We start from the raw sequence: 24,242 nt of genomic DNA on the forward strand, positions 1-24,242 counted from the left end.
CTCCCGATGGCACTACCTTCACAAAGAGGGGAGGACACAGTGTGAGGAATGACAGTGGGAGTTGGTCAGGGTATATAAAGAGGAGAGGGAAAGGGAAGAAGCTGATCAAAGTGAGAAGTGAAGTTTCAGGCTGCAGCCTTCCCTTGGCCGGAGGACTCAAGGTCAGACTTCCAGATGGTTGGGAGGGCCAGGGTCTCCCACATTTTTATACCTGTAAATCCTGCCCCATCTGCTGTAGCTTGGTCCACAGACTATCCTGGTTGGCTGTGAGTTCATGAATCTTTGTTTCAAATCTGCAACTTTTTTCTTCTTGGAAGGCATATATGGCTTGCAACTTGTCTTTGTATCGGTATAACTGTTTTTTAAGGAGCCTGGAAAGAGGACAGGTCTGAGTGGGTTGAGAGGGCAAGAAACCAGCAGACTAAGTAGAATCCAGCAGACTAAGTAAAGGCATGGGTATCAAGATGTACTCCAGGTCCTCTCCGTGGGAGAAGGTGCTGGAGAAGCCCGTGCCTCCACTATTACCAAACATTGATCAATTCTACTACTTCAGCCTGTTTGTTCACCATGAAAGGCTGCCCTTTGTGTCTGTTACATACATGATTCCACTAAGAATTACATTGGCTTTCAGAGGTTTTAGAAAACTCATCATGCATACCTTCACCATATACTCAAATTTGAATATTGACTTTATTCATTATCCTTTTGTCTAGAAACACTCTATGTAGAAGGATAGTATACATGTTATATCTGAACAACCAACACCTGACCAAGACCACAAGGAAGAAGCAATGACGGAATTCATGAATTGTGGATCTGTTTTGGCTTCTCTTCCTAAGTCTAGATGTTCATTGGTTTAAGAAGGAACCAAGTAGTTGGAGTAATTCTTAAGGCAGATCATGTCACTCCTCAGCTCATAACCCTCCAGTGGTTTCCTTACTTATTTTGAATAAGCCAAAGCCCTTACAGAGGCAGACAAGATGGTCAAGACCCTCTTTCCCTTCTTGACCTCATCTCTGCTTTCTCAGGCACATTCACTGCTCTTCAGCTACAGAAACCTCAGCAACTCTGACACACTAAGCATGTTCTCCCCTCAGAGTCTGCTCTTTTGGCCGCTCGGTCCTTCAGGATCTTGCTTGGCTCGCTCCTTCTTTGCTCAGCGTCACATTTTTAGGGAAGCCCTCCCTGACAGTCCTACTTGAAATTGCAAATCAGAGCACCCAACCTCTGCTCCAGCACCTCCCTCTCCTCCCCCACTTTATGTGTCTCTATGGCTTTTTGTGATGTCTAATTGCTACAGAGTGTGAACAGATCTTAGATTTTGACTTAAGTCTCCAGCCTTCAAACTTTTGGACAGTCACATTACATGCTATACAACCTGTTTTACTTATTATTTTACTTATATATTATTTACTCTATTACTTAATAACTGCTTATTGTCTCTTTATTCTGGCAACATTATTTTTCTATTTTGCTTGTTGCCATATCCTTAGACTGAGGCCTAACATAGTGCTTGTTACAGAGTATGTGCACAATTAAGAGCGGCCTACTGAAGTATAATCTTACTCTGTGATCAGTGCTGTCTGCAGGTTGGTAGAATTTGTAGAAATGTGCTCTTCTGTGAGAAATGCAATGTTTTTCCATGTTAGAGCCTTTGAAATTTCTAATCGCTGTAGGCCTTGGAGAGGGCTTGAAATTTAGTTTGGGCTTCCATCAGAAGCAGGCATTTCTAAAGGCAAACCCTCAAACTTCTGGACAGCCACACCCAGGAAAAGTAGGAGTCTGACTCTAAAATCCTAAATCATAATAGAAGTTTCAAGTACATCTTTGTGATGAGCTTTTCAGAAAGGAGTCGGCCCAGAGACTTGAATTGCAGATAATTAAAACTTCTCAGAAGGCCTCTTTGACACTACTTTCTGTACTTACAGTGTTGCACTTGTTATGACCACTAGTTTCTCTTTCTCCCAAAGCCGTATCAGAACTACAGTTTTTTTCTTACTCTGTTTTTATTTTATTTTTTTAAGGAGAAATTCTCCTGCAGAGTTTTTGGTGAACATAATTTACCTGATAACAAGATTTCCAGCCACTGGGGGCCCAATACTTTCCAGGCAAATATCCATTGTTAACAAACAATTCAGATTACTGGAGAAATAATTTCTTTCAAATGATCTGAAATCTGCCTTACTAAACTTTAAAAAAATCTTTATCTGTAACTCTACTTTTTGGTCCTAAGGAGCTTGGGCCTTCAAATAGGACTTGGGCCTTCAAATAGGACTTGAACACTCCAGGCCCAGTGAATCATGCACAGAGCAGTGAAACATTTTTTTCCTTGACCACCACCTCGCAGAGTCCAGAGTAATAAGTAGGTAACTAATGATTGAATGATATGCTTTCTTCTAATGTAGTCTGAGCTGCCTTTTAAATAATCAGTGACACACTATTGGTTGTTATTGAATTTACAGTAAACTATCTATCTCAGGTCTTTTCTACACTGTTTGTTCTGAATCTGGGCCTATCATTGTAGGGCTTGCATTTAATCCTTTAAAATTTGGTCTTTATTAATTGCCCTAATTTCCAGACTATCACATCTTAGTGATACAAGATTGTCATTCAGCTTATTGTCTATGCCTTTTGGTAGCATCTAACATACATTAGAGAAGCATGCCCTCTACTATTTTATCTAATTCATTAATAAAAATAATGGCAGACAGAAACAAGGATTTGGCCTTCACATATATTTTATTCATTAATCAACCTCACACTTTGGTATACTTTATGTTGATAAATACCTCACCAGGAAATTAATGATGTATGTAGTAGGTATGAATTCTCTAAAAGAAAATAATTTAGTTTAAAATAGTTATTCTGAAATAACTATTTTAAAAATTAAGTTTTAAAGAATTAAATTTCAAAATTTCCTTTCTTTTTTTACATTTTATATTTCAAAATTGCCTTTTTATTGCTATACTACTTTCCTTAATTTTATTTCTAATTTCTTTTTCATATGCCATGAAAAAAATTAAAATTGCTTTTAATATTTGGATTACTAAACTACTTTGAAAGTGTTATTAAGCTTATTTTCATGAATTATCACAGCTTAAAAATGTTTTTTACATTTATATTATGAAGCACATCTCATCATCTATATATACACATATAAGTATATTTAGTAATTTATTAAGCATTGGCCTGAAAATAAAGATAGGAATTGAAGAACTAATTAGTCTCTTGAGACACAATAGGATGGTAGACAGTTACCAACAAACCTAATAAACCTGGTAGAAAAATAGATGCTGTTGGAGAAAGTGACCTGATTTCTTTAGAAGTAGAGAAAACATACATACAGACACACACAGAATCATACTTCACTGAAAATGCTTAACTAATTTTCAAGGAATGCAATCAAAACTTAATTTAATTAGCTAGATGATTTTTGCTTTGCTTAATTACTCAAATAGAGACAAAGCCTGCTTGTAGCTTCATACTGGAATCATAAGATTTCTCTGTTTAAAAAATGTCTTCTAAATTTAAAAAAAACCATGGTAAAATCTTTTTATACATTTTTTCTATGAAAGCACAAAGAAATGCTATTGATTTGTGTCTGTTGCCTTTGTGCACGCATGTGGGTCCTACCTTCTTTCCCTATGGAGAGCATTAATGCGTTCGTGAGTCCTCCACAGTTCATTCTTAATGCTGAGTCTGGTCTAAAGAAGCAAGAAAGAGGAAACACAAGTTTTCTGGTTTGAATGTAATCCACATTTTAAAAAAATCATAGGAATATTATAATGATATTTTAAAAGATTCAGTCTGTTTCAAAAAGTGACTAATATCTGGGTCTGGGTCCATACACATGATGCATCTAAATGTTCATATGCTCCAAGTACAGTCACATAATCTTATTCTTACATGACAGTATTCTTTAAAGAGATTTAAACATAAAGAGTTTTACGTAAGTTACAATTGTCTTTTGTTCAAGTTAAGTTGCTGCCCAGAACATCTCCTTCCCCAAAGGCGTCTACAAAAGCACTGGGTCACTTACGTTCTTTTGGCTCAAGAAATCTTGCATGTCTACCTTCTACCTTCCACCTTCTTCTTAAACTTTCTTATCTTTCCACTGATGCCTAGTTATACATGTACTTAGAGTCATCAAGTCTCTTTGAATTCATCAATTCCCTTGGAATTCATAATGGTCAGCTCAGCTCTTATTGAGGATTTTTCTACCAAATCTTGTCTCACATTACACTCTGCAACCCAAGTGCAAATCTTGATCTGACCCCAGCCTGGCTCGGGCTCCTGGGGCACCATGTACCAGCCTTTGGCTCCCACACATCTGGACAGGAGACTGGATTTTGTTGTTCTCCATTTATAAGCAGTTGCAGCTATACTCCATGACCTTCTCCCAATGAAATGTTTTCAGCAAAGGGATTAGAAATGCCTCTTGGTGCATTTAAAGTGTACATCCTGCAAATACTTTGTCATGCATGCATGTTTGAAAATGCATGGAATAAAGTCTGCAAAGGTATACCTCAAGCAGTTTACTTCTGGGGAACTAGGGACAAGACCTGGGTTGGGAATTATGGCTGACAAGGATTTTATCTTCACCTATAATTTATAAGACAAATTGATTCAGGTCTTACTTATATCATTACTGATGTGGTTTTTTTAATCAAAGAAAAGAAATGTACCGCCTACACAGGACAGGCTGCAGCAACTTTAAAAATGAAAAAGAGGTGTGAGGGAGTAAAAGGAAAGTAGAATAAAGGAAGAACAGCAAAACCTCTTAAAAATTCCTTCCCTCAGAACAAATACATGTTAAAGTGAGAAAACATTCTGCATTGTGAAAATGGCTTTCCTTCCTCTTTCCTTTGAAGCTGAAAAAGAGTAGCTTTTCATCTGTGCTCACACATAATTCCATCGCTCTGACTAGCGCTCCCCGTAAGCGGCAGAGTTAGCTGTGCTATGAGGGGTGTCAGAGTGACTCCAGTTAATGAGTTGATGATGAAAATGCACCCAGGTTACCGGGTGGTCATGAGACTTCTACTCAGAACGGCTGCAAAATGGGAACTTTCATTTCTCTGCGATAATTGAAAAGCATTACAGACAATCACATTTTAAAGACCTGCCTTAGGATCAGACTGTATTGATTACAATGATTGAGGGAAAGGCAGGTACACATGGGAAGACAAATAAACAACTGATGAAAATATGATAAAGTATATGTAGAATATACAATTAAAAAAACCCAAGAACCATGAAGCATTTCTAATTCCTTCAATGAAAACATGTCATTGGGATTTCTTTTTTAATTTAAAATATTTAATTCAATTCAGAAGGTCCAAAGATGATATACCCTCTCCCTCCACCCTTATATTAATAGTCCTACTCTTTCCTTTTTTCTTTCTTTTTTTAAATTTAATTTAATTTTGGGGGGACCCCCACTCTGTGACAATTCATCATTGGGATTTTTTAAAGTTCCCATTCTTATTTCCTTCACCTTCTTCTTTCATCCCTTACCTTCTAAAATTCTTGAACATCTTTCTTATATACGGATAAACCAATTTCCCCCCTTTCTCTTACTTTTTAATAACATCAAATCTTAATGATATTGAGTTGCCAGGTTAAGGCTCTGTGGACAGAATGTTTCACCTGTAAGTTATATTCAGCAGTTTTGGGTAGTCTTCATATCTATGGACACTAGAATAAATTGAAGATATCAAAGTTGAATGCAATTTACCCTTTGGATATAGACCTGGGAACTGTCCCCTCAAAGCTCAACTTTGGTCACTAAAGCAGTGCATATCACAGGTGGTCTATATTGTAGCAGTTAGAATTGCCCACTCTTTGATGCCCAGGGAGCTCTCAGTGAGAAAAAGAATGATAGGAAGTAAACTTATCTTGGAATGCTGAAAGGACCCAGCATGCCCTAGATGCTGGGGGCCACTGAGAACAAAGAGAGCATAGCATAAAGTTCTGAGAGTTCACTCAGGAGAACACATATCTATCTATATCTATATCAATATGAATATAGATATACACATATATCCCACAAACTCAATGGCAAAAAATCTAAATAATATGTCTTAAAAATGAGGTCTTCCGGCCAAGATGGAGGCTTAGACGGACACGCTAGGTCTCCCTCTACAACTAGAGAGGAATACAACTACTTCAAAACAAAGGATAACTAGAAATTCCAGAAAATAAAACTACACGGAAGCCCAACATATGAAGTTATAAACCAGCGGTGCCATTTGGGCAGGTAAGAGTTAAAGAGGGCAGCGCTGTTTGCGGTCGCACCTGGGACAGCGGCGGGGCGGCGAAAAATCCCGGCTGCAGTCAAGCCCCTGGCAGTGCGCGACCCCAGCGCTGGGGAAAGCAGCCACCGCATCGCCTTGAACAGTGAGGCCCAGGGGGGCGGGAGGACGGATCCCGGTCTCCTAGCTGAATAACTGTGTGAATCCATCTTGGACCCCCGCCCCCAAAGAAAGCACCACAGGGCTGCGAAATAGGTCGCGGACAGGCGCCGGTCGCTGAATTGTGACGCGTACACAGGCACTGCCCCCTACAGCCGGCCCAAGAAAACAAAACGCATCTGTCAAAATGAGGCAGACAACTATAGAAATCCCGGTGGCACAGCTCACCAGGCAACAGATAGAGAACCTGACAGATGAACAGATAAGAAACCTGTCAGAGGCTCAGTTCTGGGCCATTGTTATCAGGTGGCTTACAGAATTCACAAAAGAGCAGGAAAAAGATAAGAAAGAAGCGAAAAACATTCATAACGAAAGGAACAAAACCACATACGAGACAGATGGTGAGGAAAAAAAATCCAGAGTTCATTTCAACAAACTGGAATATGGAGAAGGAACAAGCAGTCAACCAATGCAGCGAGAGGAAATGGGAAGCAACAATGAGAGGATCAGAAACCTCTGGGACAGCTATAAAAGGCCCAACATAAGAATCATTGGTTTGCCAGAGAGTGAGGAAGATGAACTAGAACTTGAAAAATTGAGTGAAAATATAATAAAGGAGAACTTCCCAGACTTGGGGAAGGGAATAGACTTGCAGGTCCAGGAAGCAAGGAGAGTTCCCAAGAGACTGGACCCAGGGAGAACCACTCCAAGACACATTATAATCAAAATGTCAAAAATTAAAGATAAAGAGAGAATCTTAAAAGCAGCAAGAGAGAAGAAAAGAATTATGTACAAAGGGGTCCCAATTAGACTATCAGCTGACTTCTCAAGGGAGACCCTACAGGCAAGAAGGGACTGGCAAGAAATATTCAAAGTAATGAAAATCCAAAACCTACAACCACGAATACTCTATCCAGCGAAACTGTCATTCAGAATAGAAGGACAGAGAAAGTGTTTCCAGGACAAAATAAAACTGAAAGAGTTCATTAGATCCAAACCACTGTTATATGAGATGTTAAAGGGACTGGTTTAAAAAACAGAAGCTAGGGAGATGAAACAAAGGCAAACTAAACAGGCAACGAGAGTGGAAAAGGAACTGTGGGTACGGGAAGTATATTGGGGGGAGGTCAACAGGGAGGGGGAGTGGGGAGAGGGAGGGAGATGATATAGGAATTGGGGATCAAGGTAGGAGGGAATGGAATAGACGGAGAGAGGTTGGGAGGAACTGTATGCACAACTAATAGACATAATCTAAAAGGGGGGGACAACTGGAGGGAGGGGGGCCACCGGGTGGAGGGGAGCAGAGGGAAGGGAAATTGGCACAAATGTAATATTTTAATCAATAAAACACATTAAATCTGAAAAAAATAAATAAATATGTCTTAAAAATGAGCAGAAAATCTTAATAGACATTCTATCCAAAGCGCCAACAAGTACATGAAAAGATGCTCAACACCACTAATCATTAGGGAAAAGCAAACCCAAACCACAGTGATTTATAACCTCACACTTGCTAGAATGGCTATTATAAAAAAGACAGAAAATAACAAGTGCTGGTGAGGGTGTGGAGGAAAGGGAACCCTTGTGCACTGTTGGTAGGAATGTAAATTGGTGCAGCCACTGTGGAAAACAGTATGGAGATTCCTCAAAAAAATTAAAAATCAAACTACCATATGTTTCAGCATTCCCACTTATGGGTGTTTATTCAAAGGAAACAAAAACTATAACTTGAAAGATATATATTCACCCTTATGTTCATTGTAGCATTATTATAATAGCCAAGGTGTGGAAGCATATTTGTAATGGAATATTATTCAGTCGCGAAAAAGGAGGAAAGATTACCATTTGCAACATGGGTGGACTCTGAGGGCATTTGCTAAGTGAGCTATTTGGGATAGAGAAAGACAAACACTGTATGGTCTCATTTATGAGGGATAAAAAGCAAAACCAAATAACAAAAGCCTGAGCTCTTAGATAACAGAGCACATAGTGGTTGCCAGAGATGTGAGGTGGGTGTGGGAGGTGAAATTGGGGAAGGTAGCCCAAAGTTACAAACTGCCATTAAAAAATAAATAGGTCCTGGGGATGGTGACTATAATTAGTGACACTGTATTGTATACTTAAAAGCTACTAAAAGAGTAGATCTTACAAATTGTAACTATGGGTGCTGATGGATGTTAACTAGACTTACTATGGTAAGCATTTTATAATACAGTATTCCCTCACTTATCATGGCTATTACGTTCTAGACCCCCAGCGACAGGTGAAAATCTGTGAAGTAGGAACCTTACATTTATTTTAGTATTTATATATATTTTAAGGCTTTATAAACCCTTCCCACACACTTATAAACCGTTCCCAGTCCCTTATTAACCTTTCCCACTCCCTTATTAACCTTTTCCACACTTTTATAAATACTACTTATGTTCTTAAACATATTCTACACTCTTAAACCTACATAACTTTAACAACATTTGTATACAGTACCGCAAAATCCCATATATACAAATATCAAACCATATTGTACACCTGAAACTAATATAATGTTATATGTCAATTCTATCTCAGAAAAACAAACAATCAATAAAGGAAACTATCAACATTATATTACTTTGTAAGTAATCTCATATAAGCTAAATTGATGATATAAAAGATCATAAAGAATTACAGTTTGAATAGAAAAAATAATAAAGAGAAAACTTGTTCTATAACATGTTAATGGTATCATGAAGCTAGAATAATTAAAACAATATTTATAGGTAAAGCTAAAATTAAAAGCAACTGAATAGATGGCAGTAAAACAAGGGAAATTTTTCCAAGCATAATACTGTATAAGAAGAGAGGAAAAAACTGATAGTATTTTCATGGGAATTGAAAATGTCTAAGCAGCAAGTCACATTATAAATAAGACTAAAAGAAAGTAACTGTGAAGACAGGCTTCCCGTAGTTAAACTTAAAAATTTTTAAATTCAAATACATAAATAAATCAAACCAATGCATCAGCAAACATTGGCAAAGGACGATGACAGAAGACAAAAAAAAAACTGCCTTTAAACTACATGTGGAAAAGAAGTTTCATCTCTCTCTTAATTAGAGAGGTAGAAATTAAGGCAAATCAAACATATTTTGCTCATAAAAATTAACAAAGTTTAAAATATGGTAATAATTAATAGTCAATATTAGGAAGGATCAATGAGATCATTACTTAAATGATCTAGGAATCTAATTTGGTATATCTTTTCCAAACATCAATTTTGTAATTAGTAAAGAGAGTTTTAAAACTATTACTACCTTTATTTAATGATTTCACTTTAAGAAACATTCTAGTGAAATAATTGGGCAATCATGTACAAAAAATAATGTACAAGAATTTCAATAGTAAATTTTAAAATAATAGCAAAACCCAGAAATAAACCAAATACGTAATAACAGAGAAGGGGTTTAAATAATGTTAAGTCCATTTAAATAAAATTTATACAACCATTAACATGTTTTTGAAGAATTGTAATGGCAATGGAAATGCTCACAATATAACTTACATTGATAAAGAACTACATAATCAGTATATTTTGCAGTATGACATAAACTGTATATATTAAAAATGTTAACAGGAAAAATATATAAAATATTAACTATGGTTATATTATGGATTGATTGCAATTTAATTTTGGTCTTTGCTCTTTTCTGACTTTTCCAAATTTTCTACAGTAAATATGTAGCACTTTATGACTGAAGTTAAAAAGTTCCATTACAAACATGTTTCTACACTTTTCCTTGATCACAGTAACATCTTGGCAATATTCCCCAAACTAAGGAATGAGTCATCAAATCTGACTGCATTGTTACGAATGATCCCGACTGTGACTTAACAACAGTTCCTTTCCCTTTTGGACTCACCTGATGATGTGGGCTGATGTCGTCAGTGCATTGAGCCTGAGGGGCCCTTTGACGTATTCGTCTGGAGGTGAGCATGGCTGCTGTTTCCATTGGACCAAATGGACTTACATACCTTGGCACTTTAGAGCTGTTGCATGGGATGGAGAGGTTTTATGAGAGATTGTAATAATTTTTAATTATCAAATATGACATTTAGGGGAGGGAGCCTTAGAAAATGTTAAAATCAGATATTAAGTTTAATATCCAAACAATACCAATAAAATAGCCCCACTTATTTTTCCCTCCGTGCTCTTTTCCACCTACTCAGTTGATAGTCAGTTAGCTAATAATAGGAATGAAAATTCCATCTCCCCCTTTCTTGACAATCTAGAAATGAGAATGTGAAGATATTCAGGGGTGACTGTAGGAAACCCCCAGGTCATCGTGTCCTGGTCAGATACTAGCAGTTCTAAGTGCATCTGTGGGTTTATTGTGTTATATGAGAAAAGACATAGAATAGGGCAGACTAGCTTAAGGTCAGCTATGTCCCACTTTATGTAATTCCATTTAGTTTCATCCCATTGCTCAAAAACTGTTTAAACCCTCTTACCATCTTGAGTTATTGCAGATAAAAAAGGATTTTTAAAGAAAGCAGAGAACTCCCTGTTCATAGAGACTTCATGTTTAATAACAGACAAATGTACAATCATTTTTGACATAATGTGATTCCTTCCACAGAATGCAAGTAGAGTATAGGAAAAGAGGCAATTATTCTATAGTATATCCAATTATTTAAGGGGTGGGCATTTTGGGGTAGAAAAGCAGGGCAATCTGTAACTTCCTTGTCACACATCTTGTGACTGACACACTCTATTTCTACCCCATCTGAGATGTTTTTAATTACTTGGGGCTGTTCAACACTATTTTCTATACTCATACAAATATTTACCAACATCAAAATGCATATTGGATTTGTTTTTGAAACAATAATGGCATTGTTCTATATGCAGTATTTGGTCACTTGCCTTCTTTCTCTTAATGTATGATGGTGAATGCCCTCTAGTATAATAAATAGGTGCTAAAATTTGTTCTTAAGTAGATTATGTTCTGTTGTATGTCTGTAGTATATGTGTTACATCATTTTTCTATTAGTGGACCAGGAGGTTGTTTCTCGTTTATTATCCTGCCTTGAAATGCTACAATATTTATCCTTATTTACTATGTAGAGTTGCTTTTATTCCTATAAGACAGAGTTCCAAAAGTGGATCAAGGGCCAAATCTTGTGTATATCTTTCTGTTGAGTAGATACCACTCTTCTAAAGTCAATCCCTCCACATGTGTACTAGATTCCATCCCCTCTTGACTGCTAAGTGGATTTGCTCCAACAATTCTTCCCTCTTGCACCAAATCATCAAGTTTTCTCTCTACAAACTCATTCCATTCAGTATACTAATGTGTATTGTTTTTTTCCATCACAACAGAATATTCTCTTAACTTGAGTCACTCCATCACCTAGACTATCTCTTTGCTTCCTGTACAGTAAAAAATTCTGGAAAAAATGTATTATGTAGTATCTTCAATTTCTCATCTCCCTCAGCTCCTTCAAGGCTTTGTTGGAGTATCACCTCTCACTCAGGCCCACTATAACCACCTTATTTAAATTTGCTACCAAATTTCTTCTAAGTCTTGCTTCCTTTTACTTGGTTCTCCTTTTTTTCTTTTACTTTAGTACTTATAGCTTCCAATATAGTGAGTAATTCACTTACATGGTTATTTTTTATTGTCTGGTTTCCCCACTAGAATGACAGCTCCATGTAGGCAGATTATTCCATCAGTTCATCATGCATCCATTCACTTAATTTAATTTAATTTAATTTTACTCTCAGATTTGAAAATATTTACAACTTAAGAGTAGAAACCATTTGGAAAAATACTTAGAAATATCTTTACTTTTTTTGGTAATAATGATTATCCACATACATAATTCTGTACTAGTTCCTTTTACCAGTGTTCAACTTATGTAGTGGTAGAGATGTGTACATAGAAACTATATACTTAAGTACACTCAGTAAACTGTAAGATTAAAGCCACTTTGCCTCAAGTATTTATTAGCTTGAGTAGATTGGGACTGTCATGGTCCATCCAACTGTGAAAGTCTGCAGATCTGAATAGCTATGCAGACATAGACTGAAAACTGTTGTGTCTACCCTGACACTACTAAGCAATGGAAAAATAAATAAAGTGATAGCTTTTCTCCAGAATTTAAGGGAGTTGAAAATGCCAGTAATTACAATAAACAGTTTGCTGTTTAGTATATGTATACGATAACATACCTGGCTTATGTTTCTAAAGTAAATTACTTATTAGCACTTGAAAGAAAAAAGTAGGCCTACTAAAGGTAGTGAAATCCATCTTGATGTCTTTTTTTTAAGTATATTTTATTGATTATGTTGTTTCAGTAGTCCCAATTTTTTTCCCTTGCGCCTCTCTGCCCAGTACCCCCCGCCCCCAACCCCACTCCTGCCAGCAATCCCATCCTCGTCTTAATTCATGTCCATGGGTTGTGCACATAAGTTCTTTGGCTTCACCCTTTCCTATATTATTCTTAATTCCCCCTGTCTATTTTGTACAAACCAATTATGCTTCTTAATCACTGCATCATTTCCCCATTTCTCCCCCTTCCCTCTCCCAGCTAATAACCCTCCAAATATTCCTATACCTATGATTCTGTTCCTATTCTGGTTTGCTTAGTTGGATTTTGTTTTTATTTTTTAGATTCAGTTGTTGATAGTTGTGAGTTTGTTGTCATTTTAGTGTTCATAGTTTTGATCTTCTTTTACTTAAATAAGTCCATTTAATATTTCATATAATAATGGCTTGGTGATAATGAACTCCTTTAGCTTTACCTTGTCTGGGAAGCACTTCATCTGCCCTTCCATTCTAAATGATAGCTTTGCTGGATAGAGTAATCTTGGTAGTAGGTCCTTGCTTTTCATCACATTGAAAATTTCTTGCCATTCCCTTCTTGCCTGCAGTTTCTTTTGAGAGATCAGCTGATAGTCTTATAAGTACCCCTTTGTAGGTAACTCTCTGCTTTTCTCTTGTTGCTTTTAAGATTCTCTCTTTATCTTGAACCTTTGCCATTTTAATGATGATGTGTCTTAGTGTGGTCCTCCTTGGGTCTAGCTTGTTTGAGACTCTCTGTGCTTTCTGGACTTGTATGTCTATTTTCTTCTCCAGATTTGGGGAGTTTTCCTTCATTACTTTTTCACATAAGCTTTCAATTTCTTGCTCTTCCTCTTCTTCTGGCACCCTTATGATTTGAATGTTGGCACATTTAAAGTCGTCTCAGAGATTTCTAAGCCTCTCCTCATTTTTTTCAATTCTTGTTTCCTCATTCTGTACTAGTTGGCTGTTTTTTTTCCTTCCTTGTATTCCAAATCATTGATTTGAACCCCGGTTGCCTTCCTTTCACCATCAGTTTTGTGTGGATTTTCCTTTGTTTCACTTAGCATAGCCTTCACTTCTTCCCTTATGTGTTTGCTGTACTCAAGCGTATCTGTCAAGCCTGTGAGCATCTTTATCACCAGTGTTTTGAACTCTGTATCTGTTAGGTTATCTATCTCCTCATCTGTTAGGTTGTCTATCTCCTCATTGCTTAGTTCTCCCACTGGAACCTTAATCCATTCCCCTTTCGGGCCATACTTCTCTGTCTCCTCATATTGACAGGCTCCTGTGTTTGTTTGCCTCTGTGTCTTAGGTAGAGCTGTCACTCCTGTTACATTATAAGGGGCGGAGCCTTAGAGATTCATCAGTACAGGGCGACCTGTTTCACCACGTTGTGGCACTATATGTGAGGGAGGGGTCTGAGAGGAACAATGCCACTTGCTCAGCACTTGCCCCTTTTCCAGGCACTTCTCCCACTTCTGTATGGGATTTGCACTTCTCTAGCTGTTGCCCTGGATGTTGTTCCTAGAGTCAGTGGGTCTGCAGACATTCTAGGACTGTGGGAGCCCTTTAAACAAGTGTACTCTGCTGAGAGACCAGCAGTTTCTTCCTCCACCCCAAACACACTGTTTTGCACAGTTAGAAGTAATGAGGCTTGATTTTCCCTGGTGTTGAGATTGTGATCTGCACAGTCTGGTCAGGAACTGGGAATGCCTCCAGGTGTCCCTCTTGACTTTTTTTTTTTTTTTTTTTTTTTTTTTTTAATGATTTAATGTGTTTTATTGATTAAATTATTACATTTGTGCCAATTTCCCTTCCCTCTGCTCCCCTCCTCCCGGTGGCCCCCCTCCCTCCAGTTGTCCCCCCCTTTTAGATTATGTCCATTAGTTGTGCATACAGTTCCTCCCAACCTCTCTCCGTCTATTCCATTCCCTCCTACCTTGATCCCCAATTCCTATATCATCTCCCTCCCTTTCCCCATTCCCCCTCCCTGTTGACCTCCCCCCAATATGCTTCCCGTACCCACAGTTCCTCTTTCCCTCTCGTTGCCTATTTAGTTTGCCTTTGTTTCATCTCCCTAGCTTCTGTTTTTTTTTTTTTTAAACCAGTCCCTTTAACATCTCATATAACAGTGGTTTGGATCTAATGAATTCTTTCAGTTTTATTTTGTCCTGGAAACACTTTCTCTGTCCTTCTATTCTGAATGACAATTTCGCTGGATAGAGTATTCGTGGTTGTAGGTTTTGGATTTTCATTACTTTGAATATTTCTTGCCAGTTTCTTCTTGCCTGTAGGGTTTCCCTTGAGAAGTCAGCTGATAGTCTAATTGGGACCCCTTTGTACATAATTCTTTTCTTCTCTCTTGCTGCTTTTAAGATTCTCTCTTTATCTTTAATTTTTGACATTTTGATTATAATGTGTCTTGGAGTGGTTCTCCCTGGGTCCAGTCTCTTGGGAACTCTCCTTGCTTCCTGGACCTGCAGGTCTATTCCCTTTCCCAAGTCTGGGAAGTTCTCCTTTATTATATTTTCACTCAATTTTTCAAGTTCTAGTTCATCTTCCTCATTCTCTGGCAAACCAATGATTCTTATGTTGGGCCTTTTATAGCTGTCCCAGAGGTTTCTGATCCTTTCGTTGTTGCTTCCCATTTCCGCTCTCTGCATTGGTTGACTGCTTGTTCCTTCTCCAAATTCCAGTTTGTTGAAATGAACTCTGGATTTTATTTCCTTTCCTTCTATCTCGTATGGGGTTTTGTTCCTTTCGTTATGAAAGTTTTTCGCTTCTTTCATATCTTTTTCCTGCTCTTTTGTGAATTCTGTAAGCCACCTGATAACAATGGCCCAGAACTGAGCCTCTGACAGGTTTCTTATCTGTTCATCTGTCAGGTTCTCTATCTGCTGCCTGGTGAGTTGTGTTACCGGTATTTCTAAAGTTGCCTGCCTCATTTTGACAGATGCTTTTTGTTTTCTTGGGCTGGTTGTGGGGGCAGTGCCTGCGTACGCGTCACAAATTAGCGACCGGCGCCTGCTTGTCCGCGACCTATTTCACAGCCCTGTGGTGCTTTCTGTGGGGGCGGGGGTCCAAGATGGATTCACACAGTTATTCAGCCAGGAGACCGGGATCCGTCCTCCCGCCCCCCTGGGCCTCACTGTTCAAGGCGATGCGGCGGCCGCTCTCCCCAGCTCCGGAGTCGCGCACCGCCCGGGACTTGGCCACCGGGACTCCTCGCCGGGGTCGCTCACCGCCAGGGACTTGGCCTCCGGGACTCCTCGCCGGGGTCGCGCACCGCCAGGGACTTGGCCACCGGGACTCCTCGCCGGGGTCGCGCACCGCCAGGGGCTTGCGTAGCCGCTCTCCCCAGCTCCGGAGTCGCGCACCCCCAGGGACTTGGCCACCGGGACTCCTCGCCGGGGTCGCGCACCGCCAGGGACTTGGCCACCGGGACTCCTCGCCGGGGTCGCGCACCGCCAGGCCAGGGGCTTGGCCACCGGGACTCCTCGCCGCCTGCCGCTCCGGGTGCGACCGCAAACAGCACTGCCCACTTTAACTCTTACCTGCCCAAATGGCACCGTTGGTTTATAACTTCATATGTTGGACTTCCGTGTAGTTTTATTTTCTGGAATTTCTAGTTATCCTTTGTTTTGAAGTAGTTGTATTCCTGTATAGTTGTAGAGGGAGACCTAGCGTGTCCGTCTAAGCCTCCATCTTGGCCGGAAGTCTCGTCCCTCTTGACTTTTTAAAATGTGTGACTGAGCTTTCTGCTGGCCTTCTGCGGCTGCTGCTGCTGCCACAACCACACTGCATCATCTCCTCCTACCTGTATGGATGAGTATTTCTTCTTTATACCTTTGTTTGTTGGCCTTCCATGCAGCTTGATTTTCTGGAACTTCTGGTTGTCTCTAGGTTTGAGGTAGTTGTATTCCTTCTTAGTTGTGGAGGGAGACCCAGCGTGTCTGTCTAGGCCTCCATCTTCGCCAGAAGTTGGCCATCTTGATCTCTTAATCCCCTTTTTTGCTTAAATATTAGCATTATTCTTACTCTTCTACTAACTTAGGGGTTATTAAGTGAGATAAGACCTAAGGTGTATTAAAGAAGGTAAGGTAGGATGGCAGTCATGACACGTAGAAAAAAAAAAGAATTATGATATTTGTTTCATAAGGAAAATTGATAGAAATAGTATAAAATACATTTTTAAATAAATCAGAAGTAGCTATCTTTGAATAAAGTACCTCTATTTAGGTAAACAATTCCTATAATTTCATTCTGTTATAGGTAATTCTTACAGAGCTCACTATGGTTTCACCGCATAGATATTCTTTCATTATTTTAAATGACACCTCTGCAGTTTGAATTAAGAATACAATTTCACATTTGTAGACCATTGTTCATTCACTCATGAGTTCATGCAACTCCCCAAAATGTGTTGAATGAAGAATATTTCCTTTTTGAGATAAAGAAATTATGATCCAGAATCTTTTTTTTTTGTATTATCTTACTATTCACAATTACTCATAGAATTCCATGTACTAGTCAATATATGTTCTTGCTATTCAAAATATACAATACCCAAAGCCAGACTTTTGAAACTGACTCATAGCATTGTCTATCAGTCTTAATAAAGGAAGTCCCACACAGCAAGTAATTTCCACCCCAGTGTTAGTTAGCTATGTTACTCTTGAATCTTTCCATGTCCTACTGAAAACGTAACAAGTCTTCTGTAAACCACTCCCAGGAGTGTGATGGTGAGCACCACTTTCCACATACAAGGCTGAATGTCCATTGTGGGCCCCAGGAAGTGTACACTTGGCTGATGAACACAGGTCCAAGAATTCATGCTGCACTTCCAGAAGGTGTTAACCAGCCCGTGTATACACCCTGAGGTTTTGATCCCAGAATTTTTGAATACGACATATAGGACATAACATTGCAGGATGGATAGGCTATTCCAATTAGCACAGCTGAGGTGAAGAACTGAGCCAGATGGATCATGGGGTGTCAAGGCACCAGGCTTGTTCAATTGGGCAACCAGTTGATTCTTTACTGTGATCTTCTCTTGGAGACTTCCAAAGAGTAATAATAATTTCCCTAAATGTGGTATTAGGGATTGAATTATTATGCAAATCTTCCCAGTGTATGTTGGGAAATTGATTTCCCCCAGGTTACAAGATAAAGAAGCCAACCCATACAACGATGAGTCCTCCCAGTAGACGGGCACACTCGCCAGTCTCTTTGGAAAGTAATTTAATCCCCATGAAAATAATAATGGCCTCAACTTCAAGAGCAGCAAGAATTATCCCATCATATGACACACCTTATTCTCAAGTCCAGGCATACATAATGGAGTAAGGATGGTTTCAAAAAGGGCAAAGATAAATAAGACCACTGAAAACAAACAAGCAAAAAACAAACAAAAAACAGAACATTGGTAGTCACAACAGCGACTTGGTCAATATTTCCTTGGGGAACCTGAGCTTTATCTGTATATGCTTCTTCAAAACTAATATTTATACACTGTTGTCCTGAGTCATCTACACAATCTTCTCTTATTATAATAATATTCAGAATAATATTTAAAACTCCCAGGAAAGCACCAAGTAAAACTGGTGCTATATACGTATTTATCTGAAGTTGTATAATCTCCTATGTCACACCCTTTTCTCCAATGAGTACAAAACAGATCTGAAGAATTGGACCTAATACAAAACCTAATGCTTGACATGTTCTTGTATTTGCCATGGAACTTATTCTTTCCTGAAGACAAGTAGCACCAGCAATACATGATCTAATAACTGCTACATTTCCTGCTCCAAATCCCACCAATCCATGAGCAACCAAAATGTAGTACTTATTGTGAGAAGTTGGATGTGCACATACACACAGAGGCAGCTGGCTACCACCGAAATAGAGATAGAGACAATAAGAGGTTCTTTTCTTGGTCTATAATTAGACCACAAACCAAACAGAGGTGAAACTACCATTTGGCCAAGACTAAATGAAGCAATAATCCAGCCCAAAAAACTTGCACCAGTTGTCTGATCAATCTTTTGGAGATATGGCCATATTGACATTATCACAATTGAAAACGCTGCTTCTGGGTGTGTGGTTGCCTAAGAGGGTCTCCGGCTCAGACTAGGTCCCTAGGCCTGTCATGGTTACAGCACCCACAGGAAGTGTGAGGCGAACTCTGTCGACACCTACTGCTCCTTCACATCCTACTCAGCCAAAGCTGGCAAAATCCACCCATTCATTTTATAACCCACTCAGTCAGTCACTCAACAAGTATTAATTGCTCATTCATCATATTCAGACATTGTTATAGATTTTGGAAATATAACTGGAAACAATAAAAGGTTTCTCCCCCCATGAAGCTTACATTATAGCAAAAAAAAAAAAAAGTAATATGTATGGGATGTCAGATACTGGTGCAAAGCTTTAAAAAATAATAATAAAGCAAAGGAGGAGTATTGGGAGTGCCAGAGTGGGGACAGGGCCTGAACTGTTAAGTAGGTGGTCAGCAAAGGTGAGATGACATTTGAGCAAAGGTCTTTTGTGGGCCTTTAGGAGGTGAGGAGTCAAGCCATCCAGAGAGGTGGCTTAGGGCTACCAATTCTTTAAAGTAAAAGTTTAAATTTTAAGAGAAGGCTCAGTCTTAGGGGAGGAAGGAGGCTTCGGGGCTGGTGCAGAGGGCATGCAGGTGGGGACTGGGACATGGAGGTGAAATAGATTATCAGCGTGGCTCAAATACGCAGGACTTTTCTAAGTCATGTTCCAATTTTTAGCTTTTTAGCTTAAAAACAATGGGAAGATACTGAAGGAATTTAAGGCATGGGAATTTGGGGGAGATGAACATGTGAGGAATGTAATCATATTTGTGTTTTTAAAACATGAGTCAGGCTTCAGTGGTCAAAAGAAACACAAATAAGAATGTGGAGCTTTGCTTGTTGTGTTTATGCAAATGAATGGGATAAATTAAAAATGAACTTAATGCAGTCCTTTTAATGACAAGGAGGGTAATCTTAGGGAGAAAAATCAAGATTCAAGTAAGGTCACAATGCCCAGTGGTAGACTATAAAGTAGTGCAGCTAACCGTCTTTAAAGTTTCTTTTCATTTAAAATTTGTTTTCATTTGAAAGTTAAACTATGTCTGTGGCATTATCAAAGATGTTTAATTTACAGGCAAGAAGAATGTCAAATGCCTTGCAACTGGGTGTCTTTCCGATAAGACAGTCCTACAGATTTAGAGACATGTATGTGGGTTATGTTACATAAATTAACCTGTGTTTTCTGTTTTCAAAGGGCATAAGCCTACGATCTCAATACCTGAGTGATTGTCCATACGTATAGGCCTCACTTAATCCTGTCTGCAATGCTGCCTCCTGAGACTCAATGGTTTGGCTGAACTAAGTGGCTGGGTTGGTGAAGAACGGGGTGGTCTGTGGGCTTCACTTTAAAACTGGTTTCTCTTTTCTATCCTAATGGCTTGGACAGAAAGAGCCCAGAGGCTTGAGAAGGGGGATACCTAAAATATTTCCCTCAGTCCAAACTAAGTATAATGGGCAAAAGGGTTTTGGACAGGTGAGATGTACCTGGCATACCTTCCTCCAAAGAAACCCTTCTTCTTCCTAATGTGGCACATTCAAAAATTAATACCTGTCTTTTGTCATCTAGTGGTTACAGATTGAATGATGTCCTTTAACACTGATGCCCCCAGAATACAACAAGGATGCCAGCCTGTTAAACCAAGCATGCCGTTGTCCAGAGACAGCCAACCAACCTGGAGTCTGCACGATCCTTCCCCTTGTGGGAAGGTCACCCTCCCCTCCACACCCCCACTCTTATTAGGGATTTCTTGACCCAAGGGTAGGTAGGATGACGACCATGTCCAGCTTGAAGCAGCTAGAGGAGCTCGAGACCTTCGTGCATTGTCCTTTATAAGATTGTAAAGGGTCTCAAGTCTGAGAGGGAGGGATTGTTATTTTTTATTGTTAAAATATTTAACTAATTAATTAATTATTGAAAAAAAAAAGAAGAAGAATATATGAAAGGGTGAGCCATGGGCATGGACTTGGGGAGGGGATTGTCGGGGAAGGGGGGTGCTGGGCGGAGGGGAGCAAAGGGGAAAAAATTGAAACTATTGTAACAATATAATCAATAAAATATACTTAAAAAAAAGAATGTGGAGCTTTGTGTTCTAACAATGAGAATGTAGGAATTTAGACAAGATATTAAGTATTCAATAAATCTTGGTGGCTAATTGACATATTTTATTGTTATTCTGCTAGGGAAAAGTGAAATAAATGGATTGAAGAAGACAGATAAATTAGAACCTGATATATTTGCTTTTATATTAAAATTCAAATTCTTTGTACTCTATTAAAATTATATACCCACATGATACACAAATTTTATATGGATATCTTGCTATCAACCTGCCAGAGAATGTGACACAGATATGATGAATGCCATCAAGTTGCGAAGCCAATATGTACATTTTCATTTAAAGAGGTATAAAAATATATTTAAGTTACACAAAAAAAATAAAGTGACAAAATAACCACAGAAATATACTAGTGGATGTCTGAGAAAAGATTAGAGAATTACAAAAGAAATTAATAAATTAATACCAATTTAAGCTGATCTTTTCTTATCCTCCCAGCAGATAAAAAAGGAGTAAATAAATAATTCTGTTTTCTTTCCACCCAAAATTTGAATGATCATAAGGGGTAGGGAACACTATGTCTTCTCTTTAGCTTTTGAAACTTTAGATTATGAAGAAGGGGTCACTTCAAAAACTAGGGTCACAAAGACTTTTTGAAACCCATCTTTAGGTTGGCGGTCAGGTAGGGAGGCGGTGGGCGATCCCACGCAGCATGGGTGCCGTCTGCTTTGGGAGGACCCTCCAGAGCACACTCTGGCATTCTGAATTTTGAGGATTAACAAAATTCACAACTTTTGGCCCAAGATTTTACTTGAGTAAATTTATCTTAATAAAATGTTTAAAAATATGAGAAGGTACATGTGTTAGGAATGTTGAAAACAGACTGTAGGGGGACAAAATTTGAAAATAAAATCTTCAATGAGATAAAGGACTGCTTGTGAATTATGGCACTTTCTTATCAGGATGAGAGTGAGGCCATTAAAAATGAGATTTTGTAAACTTAATGACATGGAAAATGCTCTTCATTTAGTGTAGTTGACAAGAAGAATAAAAAAATTGTATCTAGGGCCCAATTCCTTTTTGGAATACTAAAATGTGAATAGCATTCATCTGTGAGTGATAGAATACAGTACTGAGTGTCTTTTCCTTTTAAAAAAAATCAAGTATTAATCTGAATTAAGCTTTCAAAAGCAAATCAACAAAAAGGTACAGATAAAAAGCAAAGTTATTCCAATATTTTAATACTAAAAATCTCTCTCTGATGCCTTTAGTTGGAATAACTCAATTATTGGATGGATCACTTGAAGGTATTTTTGCTTCTTGTTCTACTTGAAAATGAAAGCTCATTTCTAGAGGGAAAAGCACCTTTCCTCCTTCCCCGCCTCCTGCCTTCCTCAGGCTCCTCAGCAGCGTGAGAGTAGCTGCTGTCTTGCCCAGCCCCGGCGGGCCACTGCATGAGACTGTCACTCACAGCACTCACCTGGCCTGTGCGCTGTCAGTCATGCCCTTTGGAGTCACCTGGTCGCGAAGCCACTGCCTTCGCGCAGCCTCTTGCCTCCGATAGCCCGCTTGGAGCAGGTTGTTTCTGAGGTTGCTGAGGAGCAGCTTGGTGTTCTCCTTTGCGGACATCTGCTGGAATGGCCAACATTACAAAGGGTGTTAGATCAGTCTCAACGTGGTTTTCTTTCCTTATCTGGGTAGACGGGCTGCCGCACAAGGTTCTTGCATTACTTCACTCACATTTACGTCCTCAGAAAAATCATTTTACTTTCTTACTACCTGGATTTCATCACGTTCTCTCTGTCCACGTGTACACATAGCATAAGATTCCAAGTTACATACCCCTCAGCTTCCAAAATAACTTTTCTTCCTTAGAGCAACCCAGTAATGTGGAACTTGAAAGTGAGAACCGGGACATGAGGGGGACCAAGTCCATGGTTATTAATGTTTGGGTTGTGGATTCCTTTGAGAACAGGGTGATCGGCTGTGAATTTATCTCCATAAAAATGCTTATATATTGAATTGTGTGTAAAATTTCAGTAGATTACCAGACCCCCTAACGTCCATCCATCAACCCCATATTAAGAACATCTGTCCCAAAAAAAGAAAAAAGAAAAAAATCCGAGAAGGAATGCAATGAGTCATTAAAATTTTTCAGCACTTGGAATCTGAAGTGTAACAACACAGTGACCACACGGTGTCAGTCTAACACCGATAAGCCCTGTTTCTTCCCAGGCTTTCAGAAACAGGACGATCACATGCCAAAGAACCCAAGGATTTGGGTTAATAAAGTGAAGTAAAGCAAAGCCCACTGAGAATTACTTGGCAAGATCCAGGCACTTGACTTTTGTAGCCCATTCTTGCTAAAAGGGAGGAGAGGAAATTGTCCTCTGAAAAGCTACTTCGTTCACGATTGTGTTACTTGCTGGTGATGTCGTCTGTATGGGGAAGCTGATTCACAGAAACTTTGTGATGCGAAGAAAGCATTCTTTCTAAAAATACTGAAATACTCTTTGTTTAATATTCACTATCTCCTTTCTCTTTCTTCTTAGAAAGGTCTGAATTCTCTTGCTGAATATTTAAAATTTTCTTTAAAAAGTTTTACTTTTATACTGTTCTAATCAAAATTGAGATAGTTATCTTTCTCTTTGATTTTTCCTAAAGAAAAAAAAAAACAAAAAAACTTGACATTTAGGGCTCAGGAAAAGACATGTTAAAAAGAAAAACGCCCCAAAATGTACTGGCAACTAGAAGCCTTGTTGCATCATCTTTCCCAAACCAGAGCCTTTTCTTTTAAATCCATATCCACTTCCAATGCCTCACCCCTCTTACACCTCAGACATTTTCTACAACATAATCCAAGATTGATGGGTTCCGACTGGACTCTGGTTAGCCTTTTCCTATCTCCAAAAGTCTTTATTAAAATTTACAATATAAAAAAATATTTATGTTGAGAGATTTTAAGGTTCGCTTTGCCACTCCCTTCAGCTTAGATATCTATCAAGTATGAAAGGAGTAGAATTCATGGTTTTACGGAGGGAAAGTTTTTGAACTGCTATAGCCTGTATTAACATGATTCGTGAAGAATTTGATACACTGGGTAAGTGTTACCTGGACACAGTGCTCAATCACAGGGTGAGAATTCTGGTGGGACTTGCTGTGAAGGCCAGATAAGAAACACAGTTGGCAGATGTCGAAGTTGAGACACTTCAGACAGCGGTATCTGGTGATTAAAACGGAAGTGCGGTTGACATTACTACCAGTAGGTGAACAAAGAAAATAATATTCAGGCGGAAAATGAGCAGAAACACACAGAAAATGTCTGAGCTGTCAAGTGAGTATAAAGTTTC

The 24,242-nt window shown here is 38.8% G+C and overlaps 1 protein-coding gene and 1 pseudogene across 1 annotated transcript in view; both read right to left on the bottom strand.

The window, feature by feature from the left end:
• The window catches only part of DYTN (dystrotelin), a 55,171-nt gene that overhangs the window by 9,376 nt on the left and 21,553 nt on the right, over nt 1-24,242 (bottom strand). Inside the window, exons 8-10 of the mRNA XM_090268671.1 lie at nt 24,004-24,115; nt 22,373-22,521; nt 212-371 (exon numbers count right to left, since the gene is read on the bottom strand). Of these exons, the coding sequence (XP_090124797.1) occupies nt 212-371; nt 22,373-22,521; nt 24,004-24,115 (421 nt within the window). The remainder of the gene's footprint in view (nt 1-211; nt 372-22,372; nt 22,522-24,003; nt 24,116-24,242) is intronic.
• Nucleotides 17,404-21,652, bottom strand: LOC150022570 (major facilitator superfamily domain-containing protein 8-like; annotated as a pseudogene).

The sequence above is a fragment of the Furipterus horrens genome, unplaced genomic scaffold (assembly GCF_987537825.1).
Source record: "Furipterus horrens unplaced genomic scaffold, mFurHor1.1.pri manual_scaffold_1, whole genome shotgun sequence".
Classification (NCBI taxonomy): Eukaryota; Metazoa; Chordata; class Mammalia; order Chiroptera; family Furipteridae; genus Furipterus; species Furipterus horrens.